Raw genomic sequence first — 12283 nt, 5'->3', positions numbered from 1 at the left:
CCTGCAGGGCTTTGTCTGAGTAAAGACTGAGGAAAACACGAGTAAAGGTGCCATGATTTGATTGTGATGTAGCAAACCTCACAAGTGCATGGTGCTCAGTGCACATCCCTAAGTTGATAGTGGGACACGCTTTGCCTCATGACATCATGCCTGGCACATCCAGAGAGCAAAAGAGGGGTTCGCAGACTCTCTGCTCATCTAATATTTGTCTATCTTCTTACTTTCCCTGCCCTGTGTTTGTCTGTATTCATTGCTATTTATCGTAGGCTGTGCCTTTCCCTAACCTTATTCTGCGGTCTCTTGTCTTCTTGTTTTGTCCGCTACCTCCCATTCTTTGCTATTTTTTCACCCCACCCTTTCCATTTACTGTGCCAGCTCTCTTTCTCTCTCCCCATTAAAGAGCTCCCATGGGAGCTTTAATGACCACGAGTACCCAGAATATAGATGTGGCTACAGAGGATCTCTGTTATGCATCACTTGAGGTATGCTTATTGCAAGACTGGACACTCCTGCATTTGCCAGAAGGATGGACCGATAGGTTTCTCCTCACATTTCTCTTCTATGGCACTGATCTTATAGCACTGGATTGTGTGTATAAGCAACCACCCAGCTTCAGTAACATTCTCTGACATGGCAGGGTTTATAGCCCAGCCTGTTGTCAGAATGCAGGATTGGATTGGATTGGATTTTTTCTTTTTTCTTTTGCCTGAATATTTGTTTTGTAGAATTGAGTGTTAACGCTCCAAGTACTTGCTGCAAGGAAGGAAAAAATATGATAGTGTCTTGTGCACTCATTTGTATGTCTGTGTGCATGCCATTTTGTGCAGGAGGGTGTGTGTGTGTGAGTGGGTGTGTGTAAGTTCACATACTCTAGAGAGGCCAATTTTCCTATTAATAAAAGCCAAATTGAGTAAAATTTTCAGAAGCACCTAAGTGACTTAACAACTTGAATCCCACTGAGTTTCTATGGAATTTGGGCTCTTAAATCACATCTGTGCTTTTGAAAATTTTACCCACTGTCACTTCAAGGGAAAGAAAATTAGTTAGGTCCACAAATATCAGGTCAGCCATCAGATAGATATTGATTAGCTGAGTTTGAGGCATCTGGTGTAAACAAAGGATACCTCTTTAAGATTGGATTATATACAGTATTTGAAGGTGTCTCTCTTTAACTGGGTCTGGTGCTGATCTTTGCTGGCAGTATTTGCATCATAGCTTCTGGGAAGTGGGGGAGCTTTCAAGATATTTGTTGTCGATGTAGGCGGCTGTTTTGGATGGTTTTCATCAGTGAAACAGGTTCTGCAGAATATCAAGATGATTCAGAATTTTCATTACAAACCTATGGTGGAAAATCCAGGCATGGAGGTAGCGCACCTTCCCTGTGCAACACAGGCAAGGAAACAACACCCTTTCCCCATGCAACACAGGCATGGAGACAGCAAGCCTTCCCCGTGCAACACAGACATGGAGACAGCGTGCCTTCCCCGTGCAACACAGATGTGAGACAGCATGCCTTCCCCGTGCAACACAGGCATGGAGACAGCGTGCCTTCCCCGTGCAACACAGGCATGGAGACAGCACGCCTTTCCCATGCAACACAGGCATGGAGACAGCATGCCTTCCCCGTGCAACACAGACATGGAGACAGCGTGCCTTCCCCGTGCAACACAGGCATGGAGACAGCATGCCTTCCCCGTGCAACACAGACATGGAGACAGCGTGCCTTCCCCGTGCAACACAGGCATGGAGACAGCGTGCCTTCCCCATGCAACACAGACATGGAGACAGCGTGCCTTCCCCGTGCAACACAGGCATGGAGACAGCGTGCCTTCCCCGTGCAACACAGGCATGGAGACAGCGTGCCTTCCCCGTGCAACACAGGCATGGAGACAGCGTGCCTTCCCCGTGCAACACAGGCATGGAGACAGCACGCCTTTCCCATATAACACAGGCATGGAGGCAGCGCACCTTCCCCGTGCAACACAGGCGTGGAGGCTGCACGACTTCCCCGTGCAACACAGACATGGAGACAGCGTGCCTTCCCCATGCAACACAGGCATGGAGACAGCATGCCTTCCCCGTGCAACACAGACATGGAGACAGCGTGCCTTCCCCGTGCAACACAGGCATGGAGACAGCGTGCCTTCCCCGTGCAACACAGGCATGGAGACAGCGTGCCTTCCCCGTGCAACACAGACATGGAGACAGCGTGCCTTCCCCATGCAACACAGGCATGGAGACAGCGTGCCTTCCCCGTGCAACACAGGCATGGAGACAGCGTGCCTTCCCCGTGCAACACAGGCATGGAGACAGCGTGCCTTCCCCGTGCAACACAGACATGGAGACAGCGTGCCTTCCCCGTGCAACACAGGCATGGAGACAGCACGCCTTTCCCATGCAACACAGGCATGGAGACAGCACGCCTTTCCCGTGCAACACAGGCATGGAGACAGCACGCCTTTCCCATATAACACAGGCATGGAGGCAGCGCACCTTCCCCGTGCAACACAGGCGTGGAGGCTACACGACTTCCCCGTGCAACACAGGTGTGGAGGCCAACATCAGGGAGGATTTTGCTCTTCAGTGTGTATGGCCACTGCCACCTGAAAGCAGAAAGTGGCAGCTAAGTAGCATTTACTCATGTAAGTAGCCATAGGGGCTTCCTAGGGTCCAGTTGGTTTACTCGGGTGGGCGGGAGCTTCTTCCACAGGGAGAGGCTGCAGAATTAGACACTAATGGCCTGATCCCGTGCCACTGAAGTCAATTTGAGCCTTTCCATTGACTTCAGTGGGCTTTGAATCAGGTCTTAAATTATCAGCTAAGTCTCCTGCCAGAGCTCTACACTAACTCTAAGCTAATTTCTGGCCTGACTCACACTGCAGGCAACAAGGTTACACAGTGTGTACATCACGGTAGCGGGCCCTGTGAGTCTATTCCTGACCTAATCCCCTGTCCCTCTGCCTCCCTCAGCACACATTTCTAACCTCTATTTGAATTCTCACACAGTGCTAACGGGCTGTGATTTCCCCACTCCAATGAGAGAACATGGTTACAGTCCCCAGTAACGAAGGAGTTGTCATGGTGGGCTGCGTTTCCTCTGGAAAGAGCAGCATCTGGTTCCTGCTGCATGGCCCATCACAGCAGGCAGGCAGGCTGAGCAGATGGCCTGTCTTGCCCCTGTGTATCTTACCTACCAAGTGCTGATCCCACCCGCAAAGCAGGTCACGATCATTTTCTGTGTGCCGTCAGATTTTATGAACCCTCTAAAAATGAGAGACAGAGACTTAGATAAGATGGGAAGATGGAATGAGCTGATCTTGGTCTGTGCACCTTGGAGCACTTTTGTACATTTCCCAGTCAGGCTGATCTCAGGTGGAGATCTCGAAGAAGTGCTGACATACACTTTGCAAGGAAAATATATTTTCATTTGAAGATTTTGCAGTTAGCTCCTTTTCAGACCTCCAAGCAAGAGACAGCATGCATCTCATAAATGGGTATTCGGTGACGTTGCTGCTGTGCCTTTTGCAGAAACAGGAATGTCAGAAAGATGGACATTAAAGGTAGTTGAGTGGGAATTCCTCTCTCTTTAAGAGTTTGTTCTTATTGTATCTCTGGCCAATGAAATCCATGCTCTTCAAATGCTGTGCTTCCAGGATGAATGAGTATGGAAGTGAGAAAGAGGATATTGGATTTTCTTAAAAGGCACTGAAGTAATTGGAATGATTGACATACTAACCTACAAGCCAAATACACCTCTCAACCCACCAGAAGGGAAAGCACAGTATCTAGGACACCTTGTGAATTCTGATGCTGCTCGGATTAGAGCTTGGCTATATCTTTCTGTTAAGTATATGCAACTCATTGAGTGGCAGAGGGTCCGGTGGAGGACCTGCAAAAGCCATGTTCTAGCTTATCTGAGGGAGGGCAGGTTGTCTTAGCACAACATCACCGACTGACATGTGGGAGATCAGTGAAATGAATGCTGCCAGTCCTAGCATAGCTGGTTTTATATTACCTTTAAACTTTAAAATGTCTTATTCAGGGGACTGCTAATAAGAGAGAGAACCTTCCACCTCTAGGTCACTGATCTGAATAGGACCCAGACTTGGAAGGACTGAAAGCTATTGCTATTCTGGTAGCTCTTCGGTAACCTGTGTGACGTGAGCCTATGGTCTCAGTCCAGTGCCTGCTGGACATCCACTTTTCAGAGTCTGTTGTCTTCACTTGCCTCCTTCATTGATGATCTCATCAGAGAAATCAAAGCCTGTGAGAGAACAAGTCTCTCAAGAACATGTGGAAGGCCTGTTAGCAGAGCAGCACTGGGAAACCTTCACTGCTGCTGCCTGGCATGATACAAACACGCTTGGGTATTCAGGCCTTTAATTAAACTACAGGGCATATCTCTAGGGGCAGAGCATCAGTACAAATCCGATAGATAGATAGATAGATAGATAGATAGATAGATAGATAGATAGATAGATAGATAGATAGATAGATAGATAGATAGATAGATAGATAGATAGATAGATAGATAGATAGATTTAAACCAGTTGTCGCTGATTGATTCATGTCTGCTTTTAATTGTTATGACAATATCCAGATGCCATGGCATTAAGCCACCCATATAAAAATGTGCAAGTAAATGAATAAATACGGAAGTGTATTGGTGGGGTGCCCTTCCAGAGGAATATGTGGTATAGCTAATGCAATGTTTCTTGTGTTTGCACAGGCTTGCTATGGAATCCTAAAAGTTCCCCTTGGGAACTGGCTTTGTCGAACCTGTGCCCTTGGAGTTCAGCCAAAGTGTCTACTTTGCCCGAAGAGAGGGGGAGCTTTGAAACCCACCCGGAGTGGGACAAAATGGGTTCATGTTAGCTGTGCCTTATGGATCCCAGAAGTAAGACTTTATTCAACATGTTCTCCAGATGTGGGTGGGATGAGGTTGGATGTGGATTGTGGTTGGTCTTAGCGTGCCCAGTACAATCAACGACCCTGTACTATTATCACTTGTTTCAAGCTTTCCGTAGTAAGGGGCAGGTAACTTGGACTGGCATTTTCAAAGAAGCCTAATGGAATTAGGCACTCATATTCCTTTGAAACTACCTGAACCTACTTATACATAAACCTTTGGAAACCAGAGCCCTGGTGATTTCCAGCACTGATCTCAGAACTTTCACTCATGTTCTGTGCAGCAGTTCCAAGCTGTTCTCATAAAGTCTGGGCAGTATAAGAGCAAAGGTACCAAGGCATGGGATAGTGAACCAACAGCAGGTACCTACCATCCTGCTGTCTGTACCTACCCTTTCTGCTTGTAAACACTTGTTTTTAATAAAGTAAATACTAATGGAAACTGTGTGATCATGGGAGACTTTAACTTCCCAGATATAGACTGGAGGATGAGTGCTAGTAATAATAATAGGGCTCAGATTTTCCTAGATGCGATAGCTGATGGATTCCTTCAACAAGTAGTTGCTGAACCGACTAGAGGGGATGCCATTTTAGATCTGGTCTTGGCGAGTAATGAGGATCTCATAGAGGAAATGGTTGTAGGGGATAATCTTGGCTCAAGTGATCATGAGCTAATTCAGTTCAAACTGAATGGAAGGATTAACAAAAATAAATCTGCAACTAGGGTTTTTGATTTCAAAAGGGCTGACTTTCAAAAATTAAGGAAATTAGTTAGGGAAGTGGATTGGACTGAAGAATTTATGGGTTTAAAGGTAGAGGAGGCCTGGGATTATTTTAAATTAAAGCTGCAGAAGCTATCGGAAGCCTGCATCCCAAGAAAGGGGAAAAAATTCATAGGCAGGAGTTGTAGACCAAGCTGGATGAGCAAGCATCTTAGAGAGGTAATTAAGAAAAAGCAGAAAGCATATAGGGAGTGGAAGAAGGGAGGGATCAGTAAGGAAAGCTACCTTATTGAGGTCAGAATATGTAGGGATAAAGTGAGACAGGCTAAAAGTCAAGTAGAGTTGGACCTTGCAAAGGGAATTAAAACCAATAGTAAAAGGTTCTATAGTCATATAAATAGGAAAAAAACAAAGAAAGAAGAAGTGGGACCGCTAAAAACTGAGGATGGAGTGGAGGTCAAGGATAATCTAGGCATGGCCCAATATCTAAACAAATACTTTGCCTCAGTCTTTAATAAGACTAAAGAGGATCTTAGGGATAATGGTAGCATGATAAATGGGAATGAGGATATGGAGGTAGACATCACCATATCTGAGGTAGAAGCGAAACTCAAACAGCTTAATGGGGCTAAATCGGGGGGCCCAGATAATCTTCATCCAAGAATATTAAAAGAATTGGCACAAGAAATTGCAAGCCCATTAGCAAGAATTTTTAATGAATCTGTAAATTCAGGGGTTGTACCATATGATTGGAGAATTGCTAACATAGTTCCTATTTTTAAGAAAGGGAAAAAAAGTGATCCAAGTAATTATAGGCCTGTTAGTTTGACATCTGTAGTATGCAAGGTCTTGGAAAAAATTTTGAAGGAGAAGGTAGTTAAGGACATTGAAGTCAATGGTAAATGGGACAAAATACAACATGGTTTTACAAAAGGTAGATCGTGCCAAACCAACCTGATTTCCTTCTTTGAGAGAGTAACAGATTTTTTAGATAAAGGAAATGCAGTGGATCTAATTTATTTAGATTTTAGTAAGGCGTTTGATACTGTGCCACATGGGGAATTATTAGTTAAATTGGATAAGATGGGCATCAATAGGAAAATTGAAAGGTGGATAGGGAATTGGTTAAAGGGGAGACTACAACGGGTCCTACTGAAAGGTGAACTGTCAAGTTGGAGGGAGGTTACCAGTGGAGTTCCTCAAGGATCAGTTTTGGGACCAATCTTATTTAATCTTTTTATTACTGACCTGGGCACAAAAAGTGGGAGTGTGCTAATAAAGTTTGCAGATGATACAAAGCTGGGAGGTATTGCTAATTTAGAGAAGGACAGGGATACCCTACAGGAGGATCTGGATGACCTTGTAAACTGGAGTAATAGGAATAGGATGAAATTTAATAGTGAGAAGTGTAAGGTCATGCATTTAGGGATTAATAACAAGAATTTTAGTTATAAGCTAGGGACGCATCAACTAGAAGTAACGGAGGAGGAAAAGGACCTTGGAGTATTGGTTGATCATAGGTTGACTATGAGCTGCCAATGTGATATGGCTGTGAAAAAAGCTAATGTCGTCTTGGGATGCATCAGGAGAGGTATTTCCAGTAGGGATAAGGAGGTTTTAGTACCGTTATATAAGGCACTGGTGAGACCTCACCTGGAATACTGTGTGCAGTTCTGGTCTCCCATGTTTAAGAAGGATGAATTCAAACTGGAACAGGTACAGAGAAGGGCTACTAGGATGATCCGAGGAATGGAAAACTTGTCTTATGAAAGGAGACTCAGGGAGCTTGGCTTGTTTAGCCTAACTAAAAGAAGGTTGAGGGGAGATATGATTGCTCTCTATAAATATATCAGAGGGATAAATACCAGAGAGGGAGAGGAATTATTTAAACTCAATACCAATGTGGACACAAGAACAAATGGATATAAACTGGCCACTAGGAAATTTAGATTAGAAATTAGACGAAGGTTTCTAACCATCAGAGGAGTGAAGTTTTGGAATAGCCTTCCGAGGGAAGTAGTGGGGGCAAAAGATCTATCTTGCTTTAAGATTAAACTCGATAAGTTTATGGAGGAGATGGTATGATGGGATAACATGGTTTTGGTAATTAAATATTCATGGTAAATAGGCCCAATGGCCTGTGATGGGTTTTTAGATGCGGTAAGATCCAAGTTACCCGGGAAAGAATTTTCTGTAGTATCTGGCTGATGAATCTTGCCCATATGCTCAGGGTTTAGCTGATCGCCATATTTGGGGTCGGGAAGGAATTTTCCTCCAGGGCAGATTGGAAGGCCCTGGAGGTTTTTCGCCTTCCTCTGTAGCATGGGGCACGGGTCACTTGCTGGAGGATTCTCTGCTCCTTGAGGTCTTCAAACTACAATTTGAGGACTTCAATAGCACAGATATAGGTGTGAGGTCTTTTTTTAGGAGTGGTGGGTGAAATTCTGTGGCCTGCGTTGTGCAGGAGGTCAGACTAGATGATCATAATGGTCCCTTCTGACCTAAATATCTATGAATCTATGAATCTATCCCCTGGGGAAAGTCATTCTTGTTTATATTGCAGCTGCAATGTTAATCTCACCACATTACTGAGCAATCCTTTACCAGGAGGACTATATAATAGGGTTTTTTTATTACAGTGAACTGATAGATGACTTAGGTGCACGTACAATGCGTGCATACATGGCACTCTGCCTGATTGCAGCACATGTGTTCCTGCAAGGGAGGTGATTTGGAGCAATGATTTAGTGATATTTCCTAGTCCTTCAGCGTGGCATGCCAATAGAACAGCACGGAGTCATACATGTACTGGCATCCACATTTGGTAGAAAAATAAAGAGTAACGTGAAGTAAGAGTACAATGTAGGTGGATACATAAGGAACAATACAGCAATGGGTATGTGGAATTCTTTAAAGTAGAGTTTAGGCTAAATTGCTTTGGGCTCAACTGTAAGCCCGGTTACCTGGCAGTCCGGGGGCACGAGGGTGCATAAAGAGCTCCCTTATTCATCTGTGTGGCTTACCCCCATGTCAGAGCTTACGTGGGAAGGAGAGCAGCCACTGCCCAGCTCCCATGCCACCTACTGCATAGTGTGTGGGGAGTGGGTGGTCGGGGGTGGGGAATAGATGGCACTTCAGATCCACATGCCCCAAGCACGCCAGCTGAGGCCCCGGAGCCAGTGCAGGGGGAAGTTAGCTGCACCAGCACAAAGGCTGTGCCTCAGTTACTTCCCCCTGGAGAAAGGGAGCAGCAACAGATTGGGACGCTCAGGATCACAGTCGTGTGCCTGCCCCGCTCCTGAGGCAGCTCAGGTACATGCTGCCCCTCACACAGGCTGGATTGTTAGGGGACAGTCCAGCCCTGTTGCGCTCTGCCAGGGAGAGCAGACACACCCAGCCTCTAGCTGGGTTCGGTCACGCTAAGCGCACATGCCAGTTCACCATCTATAACAACACACCAGAGAGGATTTAGCTCAGAGGTTGCATTTGGCCTTACCCTCCGTGTTCCTGCCATCTCGTTCATCTTCAGAGCTGAGTTTTTGCAAATGATGGGTGATGGTAGAGACGGCTTTTAGAAAATCCTCCTCTCATTGTAGCCACCACAGGGAATCAAGCTTTGCATTATCCCAGGGAAGATGCATGTAGTAAGTGGTACAAACACATGTACTCTGTGTCCTGACTAGGTTAGCATCGGATGCCCAGAAAAAATGGAACCCATTACAAAGATCTCGCATATCCCAGCAAGCAGATGGGCTTTGTCCTGCAGTCTCTGCAAGGAGTGCACTGGAACGTGTATTCAGGTATGTAACGCTGCTTAATGAAGCCCAGGGCCAGGTTTTGCTCTTGTGAGCCCTGTTCATGCACTGGAGGGAAGGATTTGTCGGTTAGTTTGGGAACAAGTTTTCTAAGTCACTGACAGGTAATAAAAGTAACAGCTGGGAGCACAAGAGCCAATCAGTTGCCACCAATTATTGTTGTTTGTAATGTTTTAATACATGAAATGCTGCAAATCAAAATAAGCCTTGTTTGTTCACCATGATGCCAGTGCCATAGTGACTCTGTAGTTACAAGGACTGACAGTGACGCTGCTCTAAAGTCAGAAGCCAGCTGTATTAATATTTCACATGCCAGTGGGGCTAGGAATGAAACCTTTCTACCATTGGAAAGCCAGAAAATTTAGCTTTCTTTCCAGGGTTACAAGGAACTGCACTTGATTTGAGCCCTACCAGCTCACGAAATAGAATACTTAGAATGTATACATCCCTGTTTTGTACCTATTCTATAACACCTTAGTGGATCACAGCAAATATCCTATTCCCTACCCTTCCCACAGCAATGCTGTATGGAAGGGACTGCATGCTTTCATTTTGTCCTGTGGAAAAACACCTCTGTTACAAAAGGTTCTGTAGGTCAGGGCACTGACCCCAGGAGATCCTGCTCTGACTGTAGTGGCAAATCCAGGTGCAGGGGGTTCTGACTGCAGCAGAACAGATGTGGGGGACCAGGGTTTGTGGAACCTTGCCAAAAGGACTGCACCACTGCAGTCCTCAGAGTCCAGTCCCCCATGGTTCGGTGGTGGGAGGGTAAACCAGGGGAAGAGCAGAAGGGCTGGTGGATTTGCTGCTGCACAACCTCATTAGCTATTGCTTCCCCCACCAAGCCACGGTGCAACCTCAGAGCTGCAGTAGCAGCCATGGAACAGCTCTCGGGTTCCATGAACTTGGGAAAAACTCCTTCCTCGGTACGTCCGTACATCAAGTCTAACTACGCAGTGCTGAGGTGGGATTTGGCTCTTAAACATCAGACATAGCAATGATACATAAGTGTCAGAGAGTAACTAGCCAGTTGAGGAACAGTGGTATGTCTTAATAATAGAAAGAGCTGCAAGCCTCTGTGATGTTTATGCAACCACAATGGTTTTAATACTTTAAAGGGAGCTATTTAAAAGCAATCCTTTTAGCTTGAAATGAGATTTCACCATATTTCTTTAAATCTCCAGCATTGACTCACTTCTTTTTTGATGGCTTTGGGTGGATCTGCTTATTCACCCTGCCAGATGGAGATATTGTGTAATAATGGCAACTGCTTTCAAAGAACGGAAGGGCAGTGAAAGGAGTCAAATAGACTTGGCAGCATCAAAAAGAATTCAGATTCTCTGAGACTTCATCCTCTTAGCGCAGGCATCACACGTTAGCTGTGAGAACCTTTGGATTGAACGGATTTGAATTAAAGGTCACCTGAAATGGAACACAGAGTTTTATTGTCTCGTGTGCTGACAACTCACAGGTTACAAGTTTTCATAAGATTGCCACTGGAGTGTTTGTCAGTGCCACCATAGCTCTTGCAGAACAGCTCTGCTGAAAGAAAAAGGAATGTGCAGACGGTGCCTTTATTGAAGGACTTAAGGGATGAATAAGCAGCAGGTTCACCCATAGCGGTAAATAAGCGTTGTATCCTCTGCTCTCATCAGAGGAACAAAGGCCTGTGTTTGCAAAGCCCTTAGGTTTATGTAACGAATTTTTGATCAGTGCCTGTTTATACAGGTGGAATCTAACCATCTTTGTCACCACTACCATTTTGTGAGAGCTTTAAAGAGAAAAAAATCTGTTTGTTATAGTACTTAGGCCCAGGTCTTCTAAGGTATTCAGGTGCCTAGCTCCCGTTGATTGAAATGAAGATCTGGACTTTAGCGCTAACTTCTGAGGGTAGGAATGAGATAGTTAAGGTATGTGCAGGTCAGTTACAGATGAAACATTAAAAGAAGCTAATTTCACAGGCTTCCAGTGTTAGCTTTTCTTAGTGGCCAGTTTGACCGGGTTTCACTGACCTGACAGAGTAAGACTCTGGAAGATGAATCATAGAATCATAGAATATCAGGGTTGGAAGGGACCTCAGGAGGTCATCTAGTCCAACCCCCTGCTCAAAGCAGGATCAGTCTTCAACTAAATGAACTGTGCCTGGAGAAAAACTCCTTCATCTCGAACAAGGAAGGAGAGGAGGCCTTCTCAGTTTCATCGCTCTTCTCTCCTGATGCGTGGAAGCAGGATCACATTATAATAAATGGAGACTTCTTGTCCACAAATGTGTACACAGTTACTGCAGTTGCATGTGCAAATGAAGCAAATGTTCATGCAAATTGTAAGCTAGTCACCTAACTCGGCTTGTGCACCCGCCTATGGAATTTGCATGTGCCCCCAGGCTCCGTACGTCTAGAGAATTTGCCACACACAAGCTGGCAGTTGAATCATCAGCATAATGTTATGTAACAAAGGGGATGGTTTGGGAGGAACTTGTTTCCCCCTGGCTGATATTGCTTCATGCACATCACTATCTTCTCCTTGTTTTTACTTTTAAAAAATTGTGGGCCAGATCAAATCAGCATAGCTCCATAAAGCAATGCCAGTTTACACTAGCTGAGGATACAGCCCTGTCTGAGCAGTTTTCCAACTTTCTGTTCAGGGGAAATCATGACTTCATAGTGGTTCTTGTGGCTAGACGTGAGAATGTGCCAAAAAGAGTGCTGTATCCTCTTGGCATTTTCTTGTTTACATTGCTGAACCAAAAAACAAAGTATAAGGAAACATACTGATTACATATCCCGAAGGTACTGCAATTCCTGAGAATGCTGTGCACGCCAGCTTCCAAGACGGACT

General features: G+C 45.2%; 1 protein-coding gene across 4 annotated transcripts in view; it reads left to right on the top strand.

Annotated features, from left to right (window-relative positions):
* The window catches only part of JADE2 (jade family PHD finger 2), a 156437-nt gene that overhangs the window by 110016 nt on the left and 34138 nt on the right, over positions 1 to 12283 (top strand). For all 4 annotated transcript variants that reach the window (XM_073355547.1, XM_073355546.1, XM_073355548.1 and 1 more), the window contains 2 exons: positions 4730 to 4897; positions 9314 to 9430. In XM_073355547.1, the coding sequence (XP_073211648.1) occupies positions 4730 to 4897; positions 9314 to 9430 (285 nt within the window). The remainder of the gene's footprint in view (positions 1 to 4729; positions 4898 to 9313; positions 9431 to 12283) is intronic.

Source organism: Lepidochelys kempii, chromosome 8 (assembly GCF_965140265.1).
Source record: "Lepidochelys kempii isolate rLepKem1 chromosome 8, rLepKem1.hap2, whole genome shotgun sequence".
NCBI lineage: Eukaryota > Metazoa > Chordata > Testudines > Cheloniidae > Lepidochelys > Lepidochelys kempii.
Note: the sequence above shows the minus strand (reverse complement) of the source record. Positions and strands in the feature narration are given on the sequence as shown.